This window comes from Kogia breviceps, chromosome 5 (assembly GCF_026419965.1).
Source record: "Kogia breviceps isolate mKogBre1 chromosome 5, mKogBre1 haplotype 1, whole genome shotgun sequence".
NCBI classification, from domain to species: domain Eukaryota; kingdom Metazoa; phylum Chordata; class Mammalia; order Artiodactyla; family Physeteridae; genus Kogia; species Kogia breviceps.
The window spans coordinates 51,495,250-51,518,659 of record NC_081314.1 but is presented as its reverse complement, the minus strand read 5'-3'; the positions used below and the strand labels follow the sequence as shown (position 1 = coordinate 51,518,659).

General features: G+C 38.4%; 1 protein-coding gene across 1 annotated transcript in view; it reads left to right on the top strand.

Moving 5' to 3' along the window:
* Positions 1-23,410, top strand: part of ZBBX (zinc finger B-box domain containing) — a 116,784-nt gene that overhangs the window by 50,591 nt on the left and 42,783 nt on the right. The window contains exons 8-9 of the mRNA XM_059064171.2: positions 17,413-17,571; positions 22,472-22,646. Coding sequence (XP_058920154.1) covers positions 17,413-17,571; positions 22,472-22,646 — 334 coding nt within the window. The remainder of the gene's footprint in view (positions 1-17,412; positions 17,572-22,471; positions 22,647-23,410) is intronic.

Genomic DNA, 23,410 nt, shown 5'->3' with positions numbered 1-23,410 from the left:
TGTATGGGACTCTCTGTGCTTCCTGGACTTGATTGACTATTTCCTTTCCTATATTAGGGAAGTTTTCAACTATAATCTCTTCAAATATTTTCTCAGTCCCTTTCTTTTTCTCTTCTTCTTCTGGGACCCCTATGATTCGAATGTTGGTGCGTTTAATGTTGTCCCAGAGATCTCTGAGACTGTCCTCAGTTCTTTTCATTCTTTTTTCTTTCTTCTGCTCTGCAGCAGTTATTTCCACTATTTTATCTTCCAGGTCACTTATCCGTCCTTCTGCCTCAGTTATTCTGCTATTGATCCCATCTAGAGTATTTTTAATTTCATTTATTGTGTTGCTCATCGTTGCTTGCTTCCTCTTTATTTCTTCTAGGTCCCTGTTAACTGTTTCTTGCAAATTGTCTATTCTATTTCCAAGATTTTGCATCATCTTCACCATCATTATTCTAAATTCTCTTTCAGGTAGATTGGCTATTACCTCTTCATCTGTTAGGTCTGGTGTGTTTTTATCTTGCTCCTTCATCTGTTGTGTGTTTTTCTGTCTTCTCATTTCGCTTATCTTACTGTGTTTGAGGTCTCCTTTTTGCACGCTGCAGGTTCGTAGTTCCTGTTGTTTTTGGTGGCTGTCCCCAGTGGCTAAGGTTGGTTCAGTGGGTTGAGTAGATTCCCTGGTTGGGGGGACTAGTGCCTCTGTTCTGGTGGATGAGGCTGGATCTTGTCCTTCTGGTGGGCAGGTCCTCGTCTGGTGGTGTGCTTGGGGATGTTGGTAACCTTATTATGATTTTAGGCAGTCTCTCTGCTAATGGATGGGGCTGTAGACCTGTCTTGCTCTTTGTTGGGGATAGGGTGTCCAGCACTGTTCTTTGCTGGTCCTTGAGTGAAGCTGGGTCTTGGTGTTGAGATGGAGGTCTCTGGGAGATTTTCGCCGTCTGATATTACGTGGAGCTCGGAGGTCTCTTGTGGACTAGTGTCTTGAGGTTGGTTCTCCCACCTCAGGGACACCGACCTGGTGCCTGGCTGGGGCGCCAAGAACCTTTAATCCACACGGCTCAAAATAAAAGGTAGAATAAATAGAGAGGAAAGAAAAGGAAGGAAGGAGGGAGGGAGGGAAGGAAGGAAGAAAGGAAGGAAGAAATGAAGGAAGGAAGCAAGAAAGCAAGGACTGAAGGTGCAGAGGAAGAAAGGGAGGAAGGAAGAGAGGAGGGGAGGAAAGAAGGGGGAAGGAAGGAAGAAAGGAGGGAAGGAGGGAAGAAAGGAAGAAAGAAAGGGAGAAGACAGAGTAGTATAAAGTATAGTTATTAAAATAAAAAATAATTATTAAGAAGAAAAATTTCCTTTTAAAAAAAAAACAAAAAACAAAAAACAAAAAAAACCCCAAAAAACAAACAAACAAACAAACAAAAAAACAGAAAAATGGGTCGGTCTAACCCTAGGACAAATGGTGCAAGCAAAGCTATACAGACAAAATCTCACACAGCAGCACACACATACACACCCACAAAAAGAAAAAAAAGGGGAAAATAATAGTATATCTTGCTCCCAAAGTCCACCTCCTCAACTTGGGATGATTCGTTGTCTATTCAGGTTTTCAACAGATGCAGGGCACTTCAAGTTGATTGTGGAGCTTTAATCCGCCGCTTCTGAGGCTGTTGGGAGAGATCTCCCCCTCTCCTCTCTGTTCGCACAGCTCCTGGGGTTCAGCTTTGGACTTGGTCCCGCCTCTGCGTGTAGGTTGTCCGAGGGCGACTGCCCTTCGCTCAGACAGGACGATGTTAAAGGAGCAGTTGATTCGGGGGCTCCAGCTCACTCAGGCTGGGGGGAGGGAGTGGCACGGGGGCGGGGCGAGTCCGCGACGTCAGAGGCCGACGTGACGCTGCACAGGCCCAAGGCGCGCCGTGCGTTCTCCCGGGGAACCTGTCCCTGGATCCCGGGACCCCGGCAGTGGCGGACTGCACGGGCTCCCGGGAGGGCCGGTGTGGAGAGTGACCTGTGCTCACACACAGGCCTCTTGGTGGTGGCAGCAGCAACCTTAGCGTCCGACACCCGTCTCTACTGTCCGTGCTGACAGCCGCGGCTCGCGCCCGTTTCTGGAGCTCCTCTACGCGGTGCTCTTAATCCCCTCACCTCACACCCGAGGAAGCAAAGAGGCAAGAAAAAGTCTCTTGTCCCTTCGGCAGCTCCGCGCCCGGTTCTAGGGCTCCTTTAAGCGGCGCACTTAATCCCCTCTCCTCGCGCCCAGGCAGCAAAGAGGGAGGAAAAGGTCTCTTGCCTCTTCGGCAGCTCCAGACTTCTCCCGAACTCCCTCCCGGCCAGCCGTGGCGCACTAGCCCCCTTCAAGCTGTCTTCACTCTGCCAACTCCAGCCCTTTCCCCGGGATCCGACTGAAGCCCGAGCCTCAGCTCCCGGCCCCGCCCGCCCCGGCGGTCGAGCAGACAAGCCTCTCGGGCTGGTGAGCGCCGATCGGCACCGATCCTCTGCGGGATTCTCTCCGCTTTGCCCTCCGCACCCCTGTGTCTGAGCTGTCCTCCGCGGCTCCGGAGCTTCCCCCTCCGGCGCCCGCAGTCTCCGCCCGCGAAGGGGCCTCTAGTGTGTAGGAGTCTTTCCTCCTTCTCGGCTCCCTCCCACTGGCGTAGGTCCCGTCCCTATTCTTTTGTCCCTGTTTATTCTTTTTTCTTTTGCCCTACCCAGATATGTGGGGAGTTTCTTGCCTTTTTGGAGGTCCGAGGTCCTCTGCCAGCGTTCGGTGGGTGCTCTACAGGAGAAGCTCCACGTGTAGATGTATTTCTGATGTCTCTGTGAGGAGGAAGGAGATCTCCGCGTCTTACTCTTCCGCCATCTTTAAGCCGTCTCTCTGCTTTTCCTTTTAACCCTGATCTGCTCTCCTCCGCCAGCTTCTTCCCTGGCATTCAGGCCTCACCAAGCTCTCTCAAGCCTCCAGGGGCTACCCAGATGCTGATGGAGGGCTGAAGGACTGACCTCATTCCCCGCAGGGCTGGGAGGCACCGGCTCTTGTCCTGTCCTGCCCCTGTGGGCCTTCGGCCCAGGCTTGAGGCCGGCAGCTTGTGCCCCTTCTTTTCTAAGGTTGAATAATATTTCACTGTACCTATATACCACATTTTATTTATCCATTCATCCACTGATGGACATTTGCATTATTTCTACCTCTTGGCTACTGCCAAGAGGTAGAAACAATGCTGCTATAAACATGGGTATGAAAATATCCCTTCAAGATATTTTGGATATATACCAAGAAATGTAATTGCTGGATCATATGGTAATTCTATACTTAATTTTTTGAGAAACCCCCATTTTCCATAGCTGCTGAACCATTTTACATTCCAATTAATAGTGCACGAGTGTTCCAATTTCTCCACATCCTTACCAACACTTGCTATCCTCTGTTGTCTTGATAGTAGCTATCCTAATGGGTATGAGATGATATCTCACTGTGTCCATATACCTAATAGGATGTTTGTCAATTGCTACAAAGAAAAATCTTCATGGGATTTTGATAAGGATTTTATGAAGTCCACAAATCAATTTGGGGAAAATTGCCACTTAACAATATTGTCTTTCAGTCTATGAACATGATTTTATTTCATTTATTTAGATCTTATTTAATTTCCTTTGTCAACATTTTGTGGTTTTTAGCCTTAGGTTCTTATGCTTTTCTGTTAAATGTTTTCCCAAGTATTTTATTCTTTTTGAAGTTACTGTGTATGTAATTCTTTTCTTAATTTTATTTTCAGGTTGTTCATTGCTAGTATATAGAAATAAAATAGATTTTTGAATGTTGATCCTGAGTCCTGTGACCTTGATGAACTCACTTATTATAATAGCTATTTTTTAGGTACCTTGGGATTTTCTACATAAAGGATTGTATCCTCTACAAATAAAAGTAGTTTTACTTTTTCCTTTCCAACCTAGATGCCTTTTATTTCTTTTTCTTGTCTTAATGTGTTAGCTAGAGCTGCCAGTAGATGTTAAAAAGAAGTAGTAAGTGTTTACTTCCTGGCTTTGTTTCTGATTAAGGGAAAGCATATAGTCTTTCACCATTAATTCTGATGTTAGTTATAGGTTTTATTGTAGATGCTCTTATCAGTTTGAGGAAGTTCCTTTGTATTTCCTGTTTGTTGTGTGTGTGTGTGTTTCCTGCTCTTACTGAAATAATCATGCTCTTTGTCCTTTATTCACATGGCTTATTACAGTACTTGATTTTCAGATGTTATGATTGCATTACTGGGGTATAATTTCACTTGGTCATGATGCATAATTTACATGTTGGTGGATTGAATTTGTTAATATTTTGGGAAGGAACTTTGTATCTACATTCATGTGGAATATTAAGCTGTAGATTTGTTTTCCTGAAATATGGTTATCTACTTTGGTATCAGGGTTGTATTGGCCTTATAAAATTCATTTAGAAGTATTTCCTTCTCTATTTTCTGTAAGTGTTTGTATTGGATTGGTTTAATTTCTTCCTTAAATGTTGGATAGAATTTGCCAGTGAAGCAATCTGAGTCTGGGATTTTTTTCATGGGAAAATGTTCAATTATGAATTCAATTTCTTTACCTTATTATTCTACTTTTCTTCTTTTTCTTGAGTCAGTTTTGGTAATTTATGTCTTTCATTGAATTTGTCCATTCAATCTAAGTGGTCCATTTGTTGGCATAAATGTTTCAAATTCCACTCTAATCCAGAAATTACTGTAGGTCTATAGCAATGTTTCTTATTTCATTATTGATTTTGTTAATTTGTATTTTAGTCTGTTTTTTTCCTTGGTCAGTTTATCTAAAAGTTTATAAATTTTTAAGTCTTTCCAATTTTAGTTGCTTTTTTTTTTTTTTTTTTTTTTTTTGCGATACATGGGCCTCTCACCGTTGTGGCCTCTCCCGTTGCGGAGCACAGGCTCCTGACATGCAGGCTCAGTGGCCATGGCTCACAGGCCCAGCTGCTCCATGGCATGTGGGATCTTCCTGGACCGGTGCACGAACCCATGTCCCCTGCATCGGCAGGCGGACTCGCAACCACTGCGCCACCAGGGAAGCCCTTGCCTTGATTTTTTTGCAGTTGTTTTTATTTCATTCATTCTACTCTGATCCTTATTTTGTGAATTCTACCTCCTTTTGAACTTTTGTCTTTTCTTTTTCTACCTTCTTGAAGTGAAGCTTAGATTATGATTTTAGGTCTTTCTTCCTTTCCAAAATAACACTGAAAGCTATAACTGTCACTCTAACCACTGCTTTTACTGCATACCATACATTTCTATATGTTGTGTTTTTATTTCCAGTCAATTTTCTAATTTTCCTTGTGACTTATTTTTCTTCCAAAGGTGATTTAGAAATGGGTTGTTCAACTTCTAAATAGTTTATTATTTCCCAAAACTATTTGTTCCTGATTTATATATTTTTGTTGAGATCAGAGAGTATACTTTCTATGATTTCAGTTCTTATGAATTTATTAATACTTATGTGGAGCATATGTCTATCTTGGAGAATGTTCCATGTGATCTTGAAAAGAATTCGTAATCTGATGTTGTGAGGTTGAGGGTTCTTTAAATGTTATTTAGGTCAAATTACTTGATGTCATTAAAGTTTTCCATGGCCTTACTGATTTTCTGCCTAGCTGTTTCAATAATTTCTGAGAAGGAGGTATTGAAATTTCTAATGCAACAGCTAGGCAGAAAATCTGTAAGGCCATAGTGTTAATGATAATGCTGATGATGTTGCTATATATGATTTTATGCTTTTAAAAGAAATTAAGAAAATAAATACTTAAGCATCTTTTCTATTTACTCATGTATTTATGCTTCCAGGCCTCTATCTTTCTTCTGGTAGATTTAATACCTTTCAGCCTTAAAACCTTTCTTTAGTATTTCTTGTAAGGCTGATCTGCTAGAAATGAATCCCTCTTTCTGAATATAAAATTATCTTTGGCAGTTTTTCCTTTCAGCACTTTGTATCATTCCACTACCTTCTGGGTCTCCAATTTTTTCAGATGTGAAATCAGCTTGTTATTCATACTGAAGTAGCCTTATATGTAGTGAGTCATTTTTCCCTTTTTCCTTTCAAATTTTTCTAGTTGTCTTTGGCTTTCAGTAATTTGATTATGATATGTCTTGGTGTGGATCTCTCTATGTTTATCTTTCTTGGGACCTGTTGAGCTTTGTGGATTTTTGAAGTGATAATTTTTCATCAAATATGAATATTTGGGGCCCTCATTTCTTCATATTTTTATGCTCATTTCTCTCCCTCTGATATTCCCACTAAATGTATGTTGGATGCTTGATGCTGTCCCATAAGTCTTTAAAGCTGTGTTCATTTTCTTTAATCTTTTACATTTTTCTTTTCAATTTAGATGATTTATCTTGGTCTGTCTTCAAGTTGATTGAATCTTCTTCCTTTCATTTCAAATCTATTGTTAGTTTATATAAGTCATACTCAAGAATTTTCACTTGGGTTTTTTTTTGTGATTTCCATTTTTTAATCAGCGCTTATATAGATCTCATTTTCAGGATCATTCCATTAAGTGTTTGTCTGGTCCACTGCTCTTCCCAACTGGGACCAAAACCTCAGGCTGTCAGAACCAAAGGTTTTCCCCATTCATTTATAACCAAATTTTCTAGTTCACTGATAATGCCAATGTAACTTCAAGACTCTTTCCTCCCCTGGGAATCAGGCACACTCCCTGTTCAGCAAGGCCAGTCTTGCCTTAGTAATTGACCAACTTGGGAAGGAACATTTAATATAGGAGTAGCCCCAGGCAGGGAAGCCTTGCACTTTTACTGTTCTTCATTAATTTCAGCATAGTTTTTCTTGAATAAATATTTCTTAATTTGTTTGCTTTTGGTTGGTTTCCAGAGTTCTGAAATGGTTTTTAACAAATTTATCCAGTTTAGCATTTGTTTTATGCTGATAGAATGATTTACTGACCTCTTCATTATACCGTAGTCAGAGGTCTATTGAATTTGGCAGGAATTCTATTTTCGGGATATTTAAACTATTTATCTTATTTACAGAGAAATAGTATGCTATCGTGATCTAGATAAAATGATAGCAGTCATTTGAATGCACTTCCTTATGTCATCACTCTGCTAGGTGTTTTTCATAAAAGATATGTATTCACAACAGCCCTGCAAGGTAGAGGTTGTCTTCATTTACAGGTGTAAACATTTAGGCTTAGAGAGGTAAATGATTTGCCCTTTTGTGCTGTTATTAATAGTGCCACTTATTTTGCATGTGTTGACATTGACTCAGATAGCTTGGGTATAAGGAATGAATGTTCAAATGGAATTTTTAGTCATTTTAATCTCAGTAAGTCAGTTAAATTAGATTCAACCAATATTTCTCAAGTACTTACCAGCATCAAACAATGTTCTAGTTGCAAAGCATGAAGAACAGGGCTGCAGGGAGGAGAATTTTATATATATATGTGTGTGTACACATTTATGTATATGACATGGTCCCCTCTCTCAAGGAATTCATCATCACAAAAGAGAAGATAGATATTTTCAAACAACTGCAACACAGTTGACTAAGTGTTCTGACATAGTGATTCTCAAACCTTAATGTATGTTAAATTACATATTAAACTGCAGATTCTGATTCAATGAGTCTGAGTGGGACACAGATTTCATATTTTTAGCACGTTTTCAGGTGATGGTGATACTGCTGATATATGGATCACACTGAAAAGCAAAGCTCCAGCATAGATGTAAGCTGGGAGTTATAAGAGCACCCAGAAGATGGGAGGTTTTTTGCTGTGGTTAGTTAAGGAAGAAAACATCATCTCAAAAGGATAAACAATTTACTCTTGGAGTGATGTCAACATCATGGTAGCATGAGATGCTCTGTTTGTCTCTCTCCTTCAGTCTACAACTAGTAAAACATCCATAACTCAGCAAAGCTTCCTCTGTCCAACACATTAGGAAGCCAGAGAGTTCCACACATCTGTACATCTGGAAGTGAGTGGACTGGAACACAAAGAAGAGGCAGAACTGTTGGAATAGCAGAGGTGGTACCCATGATCCCAGCCTGCTGACCATGGCAGGTGATCCCACAGCCCCAGAGAACCCAGTAGCAGAGCACATAACTCCGGAATCCCAACTGCAGTGGCACCCATGGCCACAGGGGACCAGGCAGCAGTGCTGGCGGCAAGGGCCCACAACCATGGTCCCTCCATCCATGGTGGGTGCCTGTGATTCTGGCCTCCCCCTACCTTTGGCAGTGGCATCCTTGAACCTGACAACCCCAGATGCATCAGGGGTGCTCATGACCCATGCTACTCTCCCCACACTCCGGGTGACCTTGGATGTGGTGGGGTGCCCACTACCCTGTTGCCCCCAGTAGCAGTGCTAGCAACAGCAGTGACACTGGCACAGCAAGGCACCAGCAACCCGGGAGACCCAAGCAGAGACAACTTGGATACTGAGGACACCTCTGACAGAGGCAGTGGAGGGTGGAAAGTGCCCATTCTCAAACATAGCCAGAGGCAGCTCAGGTAAGAGAAATCAAAAACTTGTGCTGTAGTGCCACCTACTGAAAAACAAAAGAAATGCTTCTAATATATACCAACTTGTTTAACTGTTAGAATCAAAGCTATAAAGCTTTATCTAAATAAGACAGGTGTTTGCTACTTCAAATGTGCTGGCAGAGGAACAACTCCTCAAGCACCATGAAAAACCACGATAACACAGTATCACAAAAAGAAAATGACAATTCTCTACAAATCAAACTTAAAGTCATAGAATAATGCAATCTAACTGATAGAGAATTCAAAATAGCTGTCATGAGGAAACTCAGTGAGTTACAAGGAAACTCAGAAAGACCGTTCAAATGAGCTCAGGAATAAAATTAATGAACAGAGGGAATACTTTAGCAAAACTGAAACTCTGAAAAACAGAACAAACAGAAAATCTAGAGCTGAAGAACTCAATAAGTGAGATGAAGAAGACATTAGAAAGCACTGGAAATAGAGACCATATGCAAAAAAGAATCAGTGAACTCAAAGATATAAATATAGAAGTGATTCAGGTAGAAGAGGAGAGAGAACTAAGATCTTTTAAAAATGAGGAAATTCTATGAGAACTATCCAACTCCATTAGGAAAGGCAGCATAAGGATAATGGGTATCCTAGAAGGAGAAAAGAGGGAGAAGGGAGCAGAGAGTTTACTTAAAGAAATAATAGCTGAGAACTTCCCAAATCTGAAGGATCTAGAGATACCAATCCAAGAAATTAAGAGAACACATTATTATCTCAGTGCAAAAAGACCTCTCTAAGACACATTATATTAGAACTGTCAAAAGGCAACAATAGAGCTTCCCTGGTGGCGCGGTGGTTGAGAGTCCACCTGCCTATGGAGGGGACATGGGTTCGTGCCCCGTTCCGGGAGGATCCCACATGCCGCGGAGCAGTTGGGCCTGTGAGCCATGGCCACTGAGCCTGCGCGTCCAGAGCCTGTGCTCCGCAACGGGAGAGGTCACAACAGTGAGAGGCCCGCGTACCACAAAATTTAAAAAAAAAGGCAATAATAAAGAATTTTTAAGGCAACCAGGAGAGAAAAGATAGTAACTTACAAAGGAACCCCCATCAGGCTATCAGCAGAAACTCTACATGCCAGAAGAGAGTGGAATGATATTCTCAAAATATTGAAAGATAAAAACTGTCAGCCAAGAATACTCTACCCAGCAAAGTTATTTTTCATATATGAAGGAGAAATAAAGCATTTACCAGACAAACAAAAGCTGAGGAAGTTCATCACCATTAGACCTGCCTTACCAAAAATGTTGAAGAGGGCTCTTCTACCTAAAATCAGAAGGCAAAAGTACACAAAACTTTGAGTAAAATGATAAATAGAATCAGAAAATTGCAACTCTGTTTCAGATTAGGTTGTTAAACAATTATAGCATAGAGGTTAAAGGGGAAAAAGCAGTAAAAATAAGTATAGACACTTCAATTTGGTTACAAACTCACAACATAAAAATGGATAATTTGAAACAATAAAAACATACAAAGGGGAAGAAGACAAGAATGGAACTTGAATAGGCAAATGAAAATAATATGCTATCAGCAGAAAAAGGACTCTTTTATCTATGAAACTTTTATATAAACCTCATGCTAACTGCAAAACATAAATCTAGAGCAGAGGCATAAAATATAAAACAAGAGAAAACTGTGAAAAACATTGTAGAAAACTACCAAAGTAAAGTGGCAGACAGAAACACAAGGAAAAAGAAACAATGGAGATACAGAGCAACCAGAAAACAAGATAAAATGGCAGTACTAAGTCCTCATCTGTCAATAATCATCCTAAATGTGAATAGATTGAACTCACCAGTCAAAAGACACAGAGTGGCTGGATGGATTGAAAAACAAGAACCAACTCCATGTTGCCTCAGGAGACTCATCTCAGCTCTAAAAGCATCATAAGCTTAAAGTAAAGGGATGGGAGATGATATTCTAAGAAAATGGTAGCCACAGGAAAGTGATTGTAAACATACTCATATCAGTTAAAATAAACCTCAAGCTAAAAAAAGTAACAAGATACAAATATGGATATTATATAATGATAAAGGGAACAATTTATCAAGAATATATAACATTTATTAATATATTTGCACCAAACATAGGAGCACCAAACTATATAAAGCAATTATTAACAGACCTAAAGGGAGGAATTGACAGCAAAACAAAATTAGTTAATAGTAGGGAACTTTAACACCCTGCTTACATCAGTGAATAGATCATCCCAGTCAGAAAGTCAACAAGGAAACAGCAACCTTAAATGAAGCATTAGACCAGACAAATTTGATAAATTTGTATAGAACATTCCATCCAAATGCAGCAGAGTACACATTCTTCTCAAATGCACATGGAACTTTCTCAAGAATAGACCATATGTTTCGGCACAAAACAAATATCAATAAATTTAAGACGATTGAAATCATATGAAGCACCTTTTCTGCTGACAGTGGTATGAAAATAGAAATTAATTATAAGAAGAAAGCTGGAAAAGTCACAAATGTATGAAGACTAAACAGCTTGCCAATGAACAACTGTTGGGTCAATGAAGAAGTCAAAGGAGAAATAAAAAAATACCTGGAGACAAATAAAAATGAAAATACAACCTACCAAAATCTATGGGCTGCAGCAAAAGTGGTACAATGAGAGAAGTTTGTAGCATTACAGGCCTAACTCAAGAAACAAAAAACCTCTCAAACATTCTAACCTTACACCTAAAGGAACTGGAAAAAGAAGAACAAATGAAGCCCAAAGTCAGTAGAAGAAAGGAAATAATAAAACTCAGAGTGGAAATAAATGAAATAGAGACTTTAGGCAATAGAAAAGATCAATTAAACAGAGGTCATTCTTTGAAAAGATACAGTTGACACACTTTTAGCTAGATTCACTAAGAAAGAGAGGAGGGGGCTTCCCTGGTGGCGCAGTGGTTGAGAATCCGCCTGCCGATGCAGGAGACACGGGTTCGTGCCCTGGTCCGGGAAGATCCCACATGCCGCGGAGCAACTAAGCCCGTGAGCCATGGCCGCTGAGCCTGTGCGTCCGGAGCCTGTGCTCCGCAACGGGAGAGGCCACAACAGTGAGAGGCCCGCATACCGCAAAAAGAAAAAAAAAAAAAAAAGAAAGAGAGGAGGTTCAGATAAATAAAATTAGAAACAAAAGACTAAAAATTACAGTGGATACTACAGAAATACAAAGGATCGTAAGAGAATGTTACAAATAGATATACACCAACAATAGGACAACCTAGCAGAAATGGGCAAATTCTTAGAATCAAACAATCTTCCAAGACTGAATCATGAAAAAATAGAAAATCTGAATAGACCAATCACTAGTAAGGAGATTGTAACAGTAATTACAAACCTGCCATAAAGCAAAAGTCCAGGCCTAGACAGCTTCATGAGTGAATTCTACCAAACATTCAAAGAAGATTTCATACCTATCCTTCTCAAACTCTTCCAAAAATTTGAAGAGTTGGGAATGTTTATTTTATAAGACCAACATTACCTTGTTACCAAAAACCAAACAAGGACAGCACAAAAAAATAAAATTATAGGCCAATATCTCTGATGAACATAGATGTAAAAATTCACAACAAAATATTAGCAAACCAGATATAATACATTTAAAGGATCATGCACAATGATCAGGTGGAATTTATTTCAGGGATGCAAAAATGATTCAGCATTCACAATTCAATCAACATGATACACCACATTAACAAAATGAAGGAGAAAATCAAGTAATCATCTCAAAAGATGCAAAAAAAGGACTTGACAATATTCAACACCCGTTTATGATAAATACTCTCAATAAAATGTGTATACAATAATATACTTCAAAGTAATAAAGGCCATATATGACAGATTCACAGCTAACATCATATTCAATGATGAAAACCTGAAAGCTATCCCTCTAAGATCAAGAACAAGACTACTCTTATTTAATATAGTATTGGAAGTCCTAGCCAGAGCAATTAGGTAAGAAAAAGAAATTAAAAGCATCTAAATTGGAAAAGAAGAAGTTAAACTGTCACTATTTGTGGATGTCATGATTTTATTTACAGAAAACCATAAAGACTTTACTGAAAATCTATTAGAATAATAAACAAAAACCATAAATTTGCAATCAATATAAAAAAGGTTGTGTTTCTATACACTAACAACAAATTAGAAGACAGAGATATTAAGGAAGCAATTCATTTACCATTGCAATAAAAAAATAAAATATCTAGGAATAAATTTAACCAAGGAGATGAAAGACCTGTGCATGAAAACTATTAACAATATTGCTGAAAGAAATTGAAGAAGACATAAACAAATGGAAAGATATTCTGCAATCATTGGAATAATTAACATTGTTAAAAATAACATATGAGTGATATATTTTTCACATACGTAGGAACTTTTAAGTATTATAAAATAGCATGTTAGGGCTTCCCTGGTGGTGCAGTGGTTGAGAGTCCTCCTGCTGATGCAGGGGACACGGGTTCGTGCCCCGGTCCGGGAAGATCCCACATGCCGTGGAGTGGCTGGGCCTGTGAGCCATGGCTGCTGAGCCTGTGTGTTTGGAGCCTGTGCTCCGCAACGGGAGAGGCCGCAGCAGTGAGAAGCCTGTGTACTGCAAAAAAAAAAAAAAAAAAAAAAAAAAGCATATTATAGTATTGTGGTGAATTTCTAATCTTAATGATTCTGTTAAATTTTACACCTCTTAGTTAGGGGATAGAGCTTAAGTTTGCTGTATAATTCTACTCTTATAGAATACTTTTAACTTTGTTGCTCAAAAGTTTTGTTTTTTCAAAGTTCATGTAGCCCTCCAATTCCCCTCTCTCCTGCAATATGTAGGTGAGATGAGTGAAAGGAGTATCTCTTTTCCTCCCTTCAATGTGCTAGTGCTTGGTCAAACATGAAAATAAATAAGCACAATAAATATAATTAAAAACAAGAACTCAGCAATCTAATCTCTGCACAAACAGTTGTATATATCAGTGTTATATATGAAAGTTGTTAAGAGTAAATCATAAGAGTTCTCATCATAAGGAAAATTTTTTTTCCTATTTCTTTAATTTTGTATCTATATGAGATAATGGATGTTCACTAAATTTATTGTGGTAAACATTTCACGATATATGTAGTTTTGTTTTGTTAAATGGAAGGAACAATGTTCATATCCATTATTAGAGATACAATTGAATAATTTTAAGTTTCAGAAAGTCAAAAGTAAGACATATTTTCTGTGTTAACATAATTTGGTAGGGAAAAGGGATTAGGCTGAAAGAAGGAAGACCTTGATTCTAACTCAGGCCGCAGCGTTTTGTATCCACTTGGCTTTGACCTAAGCTTTATGAGCTTGGGTTTTCTTGTCTAAGTAATGGGGATCACAATTCTGTTCACTTTCCTTGTAAAATTCTTTTAAGAATGAGAAAAATAGAGTATACATATACACTCTAACAACCAAGAAGAAAAATATTTAAATGGAAGGTGTCATGGGAAAAAAAATTCACATTTATTGGCATTTTATTTATGTTGAATTAATGGAATCTTAGGACATTTATGTATAGGATTCCAATTTATCAGTTATTCATGATATTTATCTTTTTTTTAGCACTAAATTTATTTATTTGTTTGTTTTTATTTTTGGCTGTGTTGGGTCTTTGTTGCTGAGCACGGGCCTTCTCTAGTTCCTTGCGGTGCGCGGGCTTCTCATTGTTGTGGCTTCTCTTGTTGCAGAGCACGAGTTCTAGGCGCTCAGGCTTCAGTAGTTGTGGCATGTGGGCTCAGTAGTTGTGGCTTGCAGGCTCTTGAGCGCAGGCTCAGTAGTTGTGGTGCACGGGCTTAGTTGCTCTGCGACATGTGGGATCTTCCCAGGCCAGGGCTCGAACCCATGTCCCTTGCATTGGCAGGCAGATTCTTAACCACTGCCCCACCAGGGAAGCCCACTAAATTTAACTTAAGAATAAAATCATTTTTTTTGCCATTTAAGGGTATCTTAATATGCTACCTAAAACTGTTATAAAAATTACTGAATCATTGATAGCAAGATTCATTTTAGGACAGAAATAATCTTTGTTCTGTGCTATTTAAATATGTATATATATATTTGAATGTTAATTCTATCTTGATAATTTTATATAAAATACTATTGTTTTTTGATATTTTAAAAAATATAAACTAGAAATTTTAACCACCTTTGAAGTCAATATTACTTTATTCTAGGGAATTTAAAACCAGGTTAAATTGGATTACTTCTCTTAAAAAAATATTTGTTAATATGCAGATGTTTCTGGAAAAACGAAACATTACCTTTGGCTTAATTTCCTTTTTTTTCTTGATAAATCAGGTTTATTCAGGTTTAATTTATGAACAATAAAATCACACATTATTTCTGTGTCCACATTGTTTAAAAATTGTGGTAAAATACAAAAAATGTAAACATAACCATCTTAACCATTTTTAAGTTCAGCAATGATAAGTACGTTCACATTGTTGTGTAAAATGCACTCCTTTGAAGTGTGCAGCTTGATTAGTTCTGAAAATACATTACAATACACTTGTGTAACCTTCAGTATAAATAAATACACAGTATTTCTATCACTTCCCAAATGTTCCTTTGTGCCTCTTTATAATCTCCACTCACCCCAAACCAAGTAATGTCCTCAAGAAGATAACAGGTGCTGGCAAGGATGTGTTGGAAAGGGAACCCTCGTACACTGTTGCTGGGGATGTAAATTGGTGCAACCACTATGGAAAATAATATGGAGTTTCCTCAAGACATTAAAAATAGATCTACCATACGATTCAGCAGTTCCAGTTCTGGAGATTAAATTCTGTTCCAAAGGAGATTAAAACAGGATTTTGAAGAGATAGATACACTCCTATATAGCATCATCACAATATCTAAGATATGGAAACAACCTAAATGCCCATCAGTAGGTGAATGGATAAAAAAGATGTGGTATATATGCACAATGAAATATCATTCAGCCATGAGAAAGGAGAATATCCTTTTGCCATTTGTGACAACATGGATCGATCTTGAACACATTATGCTAAGTGAGATATGTCAGACAGAGAAAGACAAATACTGTATGATATCCCTTATATGTGGAATCCAAAAAGTCAGACTCATAACAAACAGCAAAATGGTGTTTACAGGGGATGGGGCCACGAAGGGGATAAGACTGATGTTGTTTAAGGGTACACACTTGCAACAAGTAGTAAATAAGCCATGGAGATCTAATGCACAGTATAATGAATATAGACAACAATTTTGTATTATAAATATGAATTTCTTTTAAAAATAAGGACTGCTTATGTCTGTAAAGGCTTTTTGATGATCTTTGGGAAAATATGGAGCAGATGCCATAGGTTTGTATATGGACAGCAATATGTGTGCATAGGTCATTTTAGTCATTTTTCATAGTTAAATTTATTAATTCAGTGTGAAGTAACACTAGTTAATTTGATGTTCACTGATTTCTTCCAGAATCAGATTGCAGTGAATCTTAATAGATTTACTAAAGATCATAACTGGAAAGTAGTCTTAGCTATTTAAATAGGTAGCTAGATGAAAATTTTAAAATAGGCACATTTTCATGGGAGAGTATAAAATAATCATTTCTGATCCCTGCTGAAGTTTTCCTCTATCTTGAGAACATTTGCTAAGAAGTAAGACCTATTACTTGTGTTCCTAATGTCAGGTTTTCAGAGAGTCTCTGAAGTGCCTATCTTCCCTCTGGAGTTTGTTTGGTTCAAGCTCAGATGGGATCCAGAATCCTGCAGGGTCTCCTTGGGCAAACCGGGCTTATTGCCGATGGGAAGTCCTTTAGAAAATAGGGCCTTCCTGAGATTTGCCTGTTCTTTTCCGGCCACTCTGAAGGCACTTGAAAAGACTTTTTGAATTCTTGTTTCCCAGTTATTTATTATAATTCTGTAATTCTCCCTTTCTCTTCCCCAACACCTTATTTTTATGTTATTTTGCCATATGCTATTTGTCAGGCACTGTGGTAGCCACACAAAGATTGAAGAAGACATGATGTTTTTCTTCTGTGAACTTTTATGGTGTAGACAGACATCAAAAGATGATATAAAATCAATACTGTGTGGGCTGGTAGGGATCTCCTCAGGGTAGGAAGAGGGTGCAGAGAATGGGCGCCTCATGCATCTGTGGGAGGGCGGCAGGGAGAGGTGCCTGGACCCATGGGAGTAACTTGGGGTGAATCTAGAAGGAGAGGTAGGAGTGTGCCAGGCAAAGAAGATAATAGAGGAGGGAAGGCCTTCCTGGTAAGTGAAACTCATGAGCAAAGGCATGGCGAGAAGAACAACTTGGAGTTTGCTAGGGCACTTCTGGATGTGCACTTCTGAGCAGTTAATACTTTCTAAAGATGTTTTAACACCAACAAAATACTCATTACTGCTTATTCAGGCTCCTTCTAGATTATATTTAGTTCTTTAGCCGTGATGTGTGCAAAATAGCACACCTACCTATTTAGGGTCGATATAGTGGAAAGGCTAGGTAGGAGTCATTAGAATTATACACACCTGGGGTCACTTCCCAGCTCTGCCACCCACTCACCATGTGACCAAGGGCAAGTTATTTAAACCCTCAAAACTTTCCTTTCTTTATCCCTAAAACAATGGTAAAAATAGTTATGCTTTAGAGTTGAGGATTAAATAACATGTTTTTATGATACTTAGGATAGTATGAGCTCAAACTAGCCCTTCAGTAGATGGCAGCTGTCACTATTACATGGTTGATATAAATGGCAATTTGTATTTTTAAATATTAAATAAAATGCATTGCATTTTATCAGTCATAGAATAATGAAAACATGATTTAATATATCTAAATTACTTAGGCTGACATATTAGACTTTTTATTCCTATTTTGTTTATTTATAGGCAAAATCTCAAATATTATCCAATGTATTGGATGTTGCCCATCGGTTTATAAAGAAAGTTAATCCAGATGAACCCAAAGGGGAGAATCATTCTACAAAAAGGATTAGTAAAAATCAGCATAAAACCAAATCTCTTCTTCTTCAGGGGAGCAGCTCTGAGGTAAGCTGAGGAAAATATAGTAGACATTTTCTGTCATACATGATCATGGAAACTGTCATTCATATACTCAACTAGAGCTGTAGAGTTTTGGAGATTATTTGATCACATTGTTGGTTAATATGAATTTGGTTTTTTATTAATCAGAAACACTTTCACTGTAAAAATCCGTTTAAAGAGATAGCTTTGATTTCTCTGGCTACTAGTTTTTTGATGAATGATCCTTTGATCATATTGCTTTCCAGGCATTTTCACCACATCAGGAAATGAATATTTGGGAGAAATATTAAAAAAAACCCACAGTGCAATATAACAATTTTATATTAATCAGGATCTTAGAGAGGCTAAAAATATAAAACCTTGCCAAGTGTTTTAGGTGACAGGCAATTTCACAGTTATTTAAAATCAGATTTATACCAAATTGTGTGGTCCTTCAGATTGATTACTGATCCTATAAGGTACTAGATAAGCTTTCATCAGCTCATGTTTGTGTTTTAATAATAGACTTGCTGTATTGATTCTTTAGCAAGACAGAAACTTCCTCAAATTTTGATCCTTGTAATTAATAATCCTCATTCTTTTAGATGCCACTCACCTTTTCACTGTAGTTCAGAAATAGTAACTTGGCCAGAGTTACACAGCTTGTTACTTTGTGACAGAATCAGGCTTGAACTTCAGTCCGGTGAGTTCCTAACCCTTGCTCAGAGAACATAAAAGAAAACATGCTCTATGGTAGTAGGACCTCTTTACAGCAGAGAAACTATACTTGAATTGTCCAGGAAGGTTAGCAGTTTGGCATGAATTTCACTAACAGACCTGCCAAGGGTGCTTGTGAATAATCACTGAATGAGTTACAGTCTTATTAGAATAATAATGTACTGAGGACCGACTATGTGCCAGACACCATCCTACATATTTTACGTGTATTATCTCTTTTTACCCTTTAAAATTTTTTTTCTTTTTTTTCAGATGAGAAAATAGTGGCAAAGCAGTTTTTTTAAATTGCCCAAGATATCATTGATAGTGGAACTTCAGTTTGAACCCAGGCCTTATGACCCCAAATTACCTGCTTTTAACCATTACCCAGAGGCTGTGGTTTTAAGGATTTCTCCTTCTTGCCTGCCATTTTATCTAATTTATCCTACCAATAAAAATAGTGTTAAATCAACAGCTAACATTTATTAAACACTGTATGCTAGGCTTAATCCTTTAATTGCTTTATCTTATCCAATAATCACAATAACCATATAAGTTTTACATTATTATTATCTCACTTAAGAGATGAGAAAGCCAGAGAGGATTTAAGTAACTAGCTCTACTAGAAAGCTATAGAGCTACTCTTTTGCCTGCTCTTTTAATTCCTAAAATAAATGCTGCCTCTTGTCCCCATTGGTAACTGTGTATACTGTATAGACCCTCCACCCCTGGTCTTAACTTAAAGCCATTAATTCAGTGGTTTCATCCAGGAATGCACATTATAATCAACTGGAGAAACATTAGAGAAACACACGTGACTGAGGTTAGCATCTCTCTGGGTGGGTCCAGACGTGTGGTTTTAACACCTGCTCAGTCATTCTGGTGAGTAGTCCTGGTTGGGCATCCCTGCTGTCGACCCTCAGGTGTGCACCTGTACACAGTGCACACACTAAAGCAGTATCCCCCTCATATGCTTGGTACTGCTCTGTGCTGAAGAGCAGAGGTTCTCCAACTGCAATAAGCATCAGAATCACTGGGTGAGTTTGTAAAAAATGTGCATTCCTGGCCTGCCACTCAAACTTTGATCTTTTTTACATCTAGGTTGGGCCCAGGAATCTGATTTTTAATTGGCTTACCAAGCAATTTGAATGCCTGGAAGAGTCAAAACGGGGCTAAAGCCTGATATCTGTCTTAGGACTTTTCTTATGGATTCAAGCCAGTGGATGTCCTTGGAAATGGGTGCAGTTCATAAAAGAACTTTCATTTTAAAGACTGAAACCTGGGTTTGAAATCCTGACTCTGGTTTTCTAGCTTTGTAACATCGGGCAGTTTACTTTAGCCTTTTGATCCTCTGTTTCCTTTTCTGGAAAGTGGGGATATTAAAACGTATTTTGTGGGGTATCTTGTAGCCTAGAGGAGTAATGGATGCACAGCATTGGATTCCATGTGCTTCTTCAAATTTCCTACCCCCTGTAGAATCGGGCAGGGTCCCGATGTGCTCTGAGTGGAAGTGACATATGACAGTTCTGAGCTGAAACATTTAAGACCAATGTACTATCCTCTGGCTTTTTCTTATCCTGCCACCGCTGCATGGAAGCCAAGTATTCCATAGGCATAGCTGTAAAATGCAAATGTCTTATGTCTCTGATTCATTGCTTGGAAAGGAGCTGCCATGGAAAGCTGCTAGAATCACCAGAATACTTGACTCATTTTGTATTAAGCACTGAGTTTTCAGTGCATCTTCATGAGTGCAGCATACATATACACATGCATTCATATACTGCTTACTGAATACCTGTAAATACCTTCCCACATACTTCTAAGGCTCAGTATTTCCAAACGAAATTCATCATGTCTTCTCTAAAACCTATGGTTGCTACTGTTGGTGGCAGCCTCTCTTCTAGCTTTCCAAGCCAGCAGGAACATTTATTTTCTAAGGTCATTTCTCTTTCTCCTTTTCATATCCAATCAGTTACCACATCTCATCTTAAAACCGTCTGAAAACTCTTGAATATTTTGTCACTTCTATTCTTATTGCTATTCCAAATACTGAAATTAGCTTTTGCTTAAAGTGCAAAAGGTCTATAAAGTGAAAAGTGCATTTTCTTCTCTCCCCTTCTAGAAGTTAATAATTATTCTACTTTTGTATGTATGTATTTCTTAACACAAATATTAGTATGTTGCCTACTGCTCTGTAAACATGCTTTTTACACTAAACAGTAGTTTTGTTATCCATATAAGTGTATTCCACAGGCTTCTCATTCTATATACTGGATTGGATATAAAATAACTTTTAAACTATGTTTTCTCTGATAGCATTTATACAGTTTTAATCTTTTGCCAGTATAAACTATAGTATAAAAAATAATTTTGAAAAACATTGTTTTGCGTATATATGAGTATATCCATATGATAAAATCCTAAAATTCTTAGGTGAAGAGGGTTATGCATTTGTAATGTTGATAGATATTGAGAAATGGATGTAAATTTTAATTGGTTTCCTTGCATCCAAACTCACTCTTCTCCAATTTCTTTCTCTCACACACTACTGTGTGGGACTCTTCAGTAGCTACTGGGTGGGACTCTTCAGTAGGTTTGCATTTCCAATATGTTTAAGTGTAATTTTCTCTGGATGGCAGGCAGGATCCTTTACAATCTGCCCCTACTTGTCTTTCCACCCTTTATATTTTCTCATATACCACTTTTTGCTATAGCAACACAACTGCATACAGTTCCATGCCACTGTGTTCTTCAACTCCATGCCTTAACATATATACCATTCTCTCACTCTGTAATACTGCCCCTGCCACTTTTTGTCCATGGGATTCTTGTTTATCTGAGTTAAATTCCTGCTCTTTGCTCCCATTTCTATTTCTGTGTTTCTGTGTCAACGACTAGCATAGTGTCTGTAGGTTCCAGATGCTTTCTCTTTATACTGAATTTTATATATGCATATATTTAACGATTTTCTCTCAATTGTCCTCTGACAATCTGCCTGGTTTTTTTGCAATTAAGGGCTGAACATAGAGGATTCTACTGTTGTATCTAGAAGATACACAATGGAGATTTAGCAATTTCATCAGTGTAGGTAATACACATTTGATAATTCAGCATTGGTGCAGAACTTATCTTGCTTTAGTTTCCTAATTTGGCTGTTTTCTCTGATTCAGTGGATAACTGCCAAATCCTACCTTTATTTTCTTCTGTGTGTTCACAGTGGATCTATATTTTGCACGGAATTCATCCTTTCCCCCCGTCATTACATTGAGAAGCAGGCAGTTTTTCATATGCATTCATTAATTTGTCCATTCATTCAGCTAACTTTTAATGAGCACCTACTTTGTGCCAGGCACTACTCTTGGCACTGAGGAAACAGACAACATTCCTGATCCCATTACATTCTAATGGGGAGAGACCAGCAATAAACAAACATGTAGAGTAAACTCCTGTGGAGATAAGTTATTGAGAGAAAAATAAAGCAGATAAGAGATTGGAAAGTCGGGGAGAAAGAGGCTTTGTTTTTAGGGTCATCAGTAGCGTCATCACCTGTTCTCTGAGTAGGTGACATTTGAGCCAAGACTGAATTAAATGAGTGGAATGGCTGTGTGACGATATGAAGGGGACCATTCCAGGCATTGGATATAGCTAGTGCAAGGCCCTCGAGTGGAATATGCTTGATGGGTTCCTAGAATTGAAAGGCTGGAGCAGCGTGAATGAAGGGGAGAATTAAAGGAAGTGAAGTGAAAGGCAGAGGGGTACAAGGTTGTGTACAGCCTTGTAAGTCCTAGTAGGAACTGAGGGTTTCACAGAGAGTCATTGGAGGGTTTGGAGCAGAGAAGTGACAGCAGATTTACATGTTAAGAAACTGTTCTATCTTCTGTAGGGAGGTTGCAGGGAGCAGGAGACTGGAGAAGTAGGATTAGATACAAGGCTATCACTGCTTTCCAGGGAAAACACTGGTGGATAACATAATGATAAACCCTCAGTCCTGTAGGCTCTCGTTTTAGTACTTTCTGAAGAGACCGTTAAAAACTGTCTATAGTTTTAAAGAAATCAGTAAAGCACATAAATAAGTACAACTTAAAAACATTCTTTTCTAAGTTTGAAAATAATATGTGATTCACAATGCTCAGTAATTAATGCTACCTGTATTGTAGATACAGAACATTTAGTAAAGCACACTTAGATACACTATTGATTGTTTTAGGTAGAACTTTCAACAACAAAAAAAGAAGAATGTGCAAATCCAAGAGATAGGCTCTTGTGTGAAGGGCCATTTGTTGAAGAAGCTTCTGCCCAATCCTTTCAAGAAGTTCTAAGTCAATGGAGAACTGGACATCATGATGACAATGAGAAACAGAAGTTACATGCAGCAAAACCAGGTACCGCTTTTTTTTTTTTTTAATAAAATGAATGCTTTAAAATAAAGCTGAATTTATTTTATCTCCATTCTCTGTGAATATAAATGCAGTGTTCAGAAACACTGAAACGTTGGGATAGTAGTTTTGATATAACTCTTCAAAGGAGTAGTCACTCTATGACCATTGGTTTAGTGGTTTAATATTTATAAACCCCTGAATTGGGCATTGGGGATATATTTGCCTTTGTTTCCTATGTAAATTCAGGCTGTCAAATGAATACAGAATTAGATTCTCTCAGCTCCTCTTCTAGCAGAAAGTTTTGTCAGAACAACTTTTCCTTTATTGAACTGTAATGACAACACATAAAACAGGAGGATCTATGAGATGAGAGGAATAGAGAATTTTCTTGTATGTTGTATGTGTCTTGAGAAATATATTTCAGGGACTGCTGTGAAGTGTTCAGGGTGATAATTAATTTGTCTTTTGTTTTTCTTTCTTTTTTTTTTTTTTTTTTTGCGGTACGCGGGCCTCTCACTGTCGTGGCCTCTCCCGTTGCGGAGCACAGGCTCTGGACGCACAGGCTCAGCGGCCATGGCTCACGGGCCCAGCCGCTCCGCGGCATGTGGGATTTTCCGGGACCGGGGCACGAACCCGTGTCCCCTGCATCGGCAGGTGGACTCTCAACCACTGTGCCACCAGGGAAGCCCTTTCTTTCTTTTTGAATAAATATTTGTTTTTATTTTTCCTTGGTAATTTTCACACCCATATTCTAGACATTGAAGATC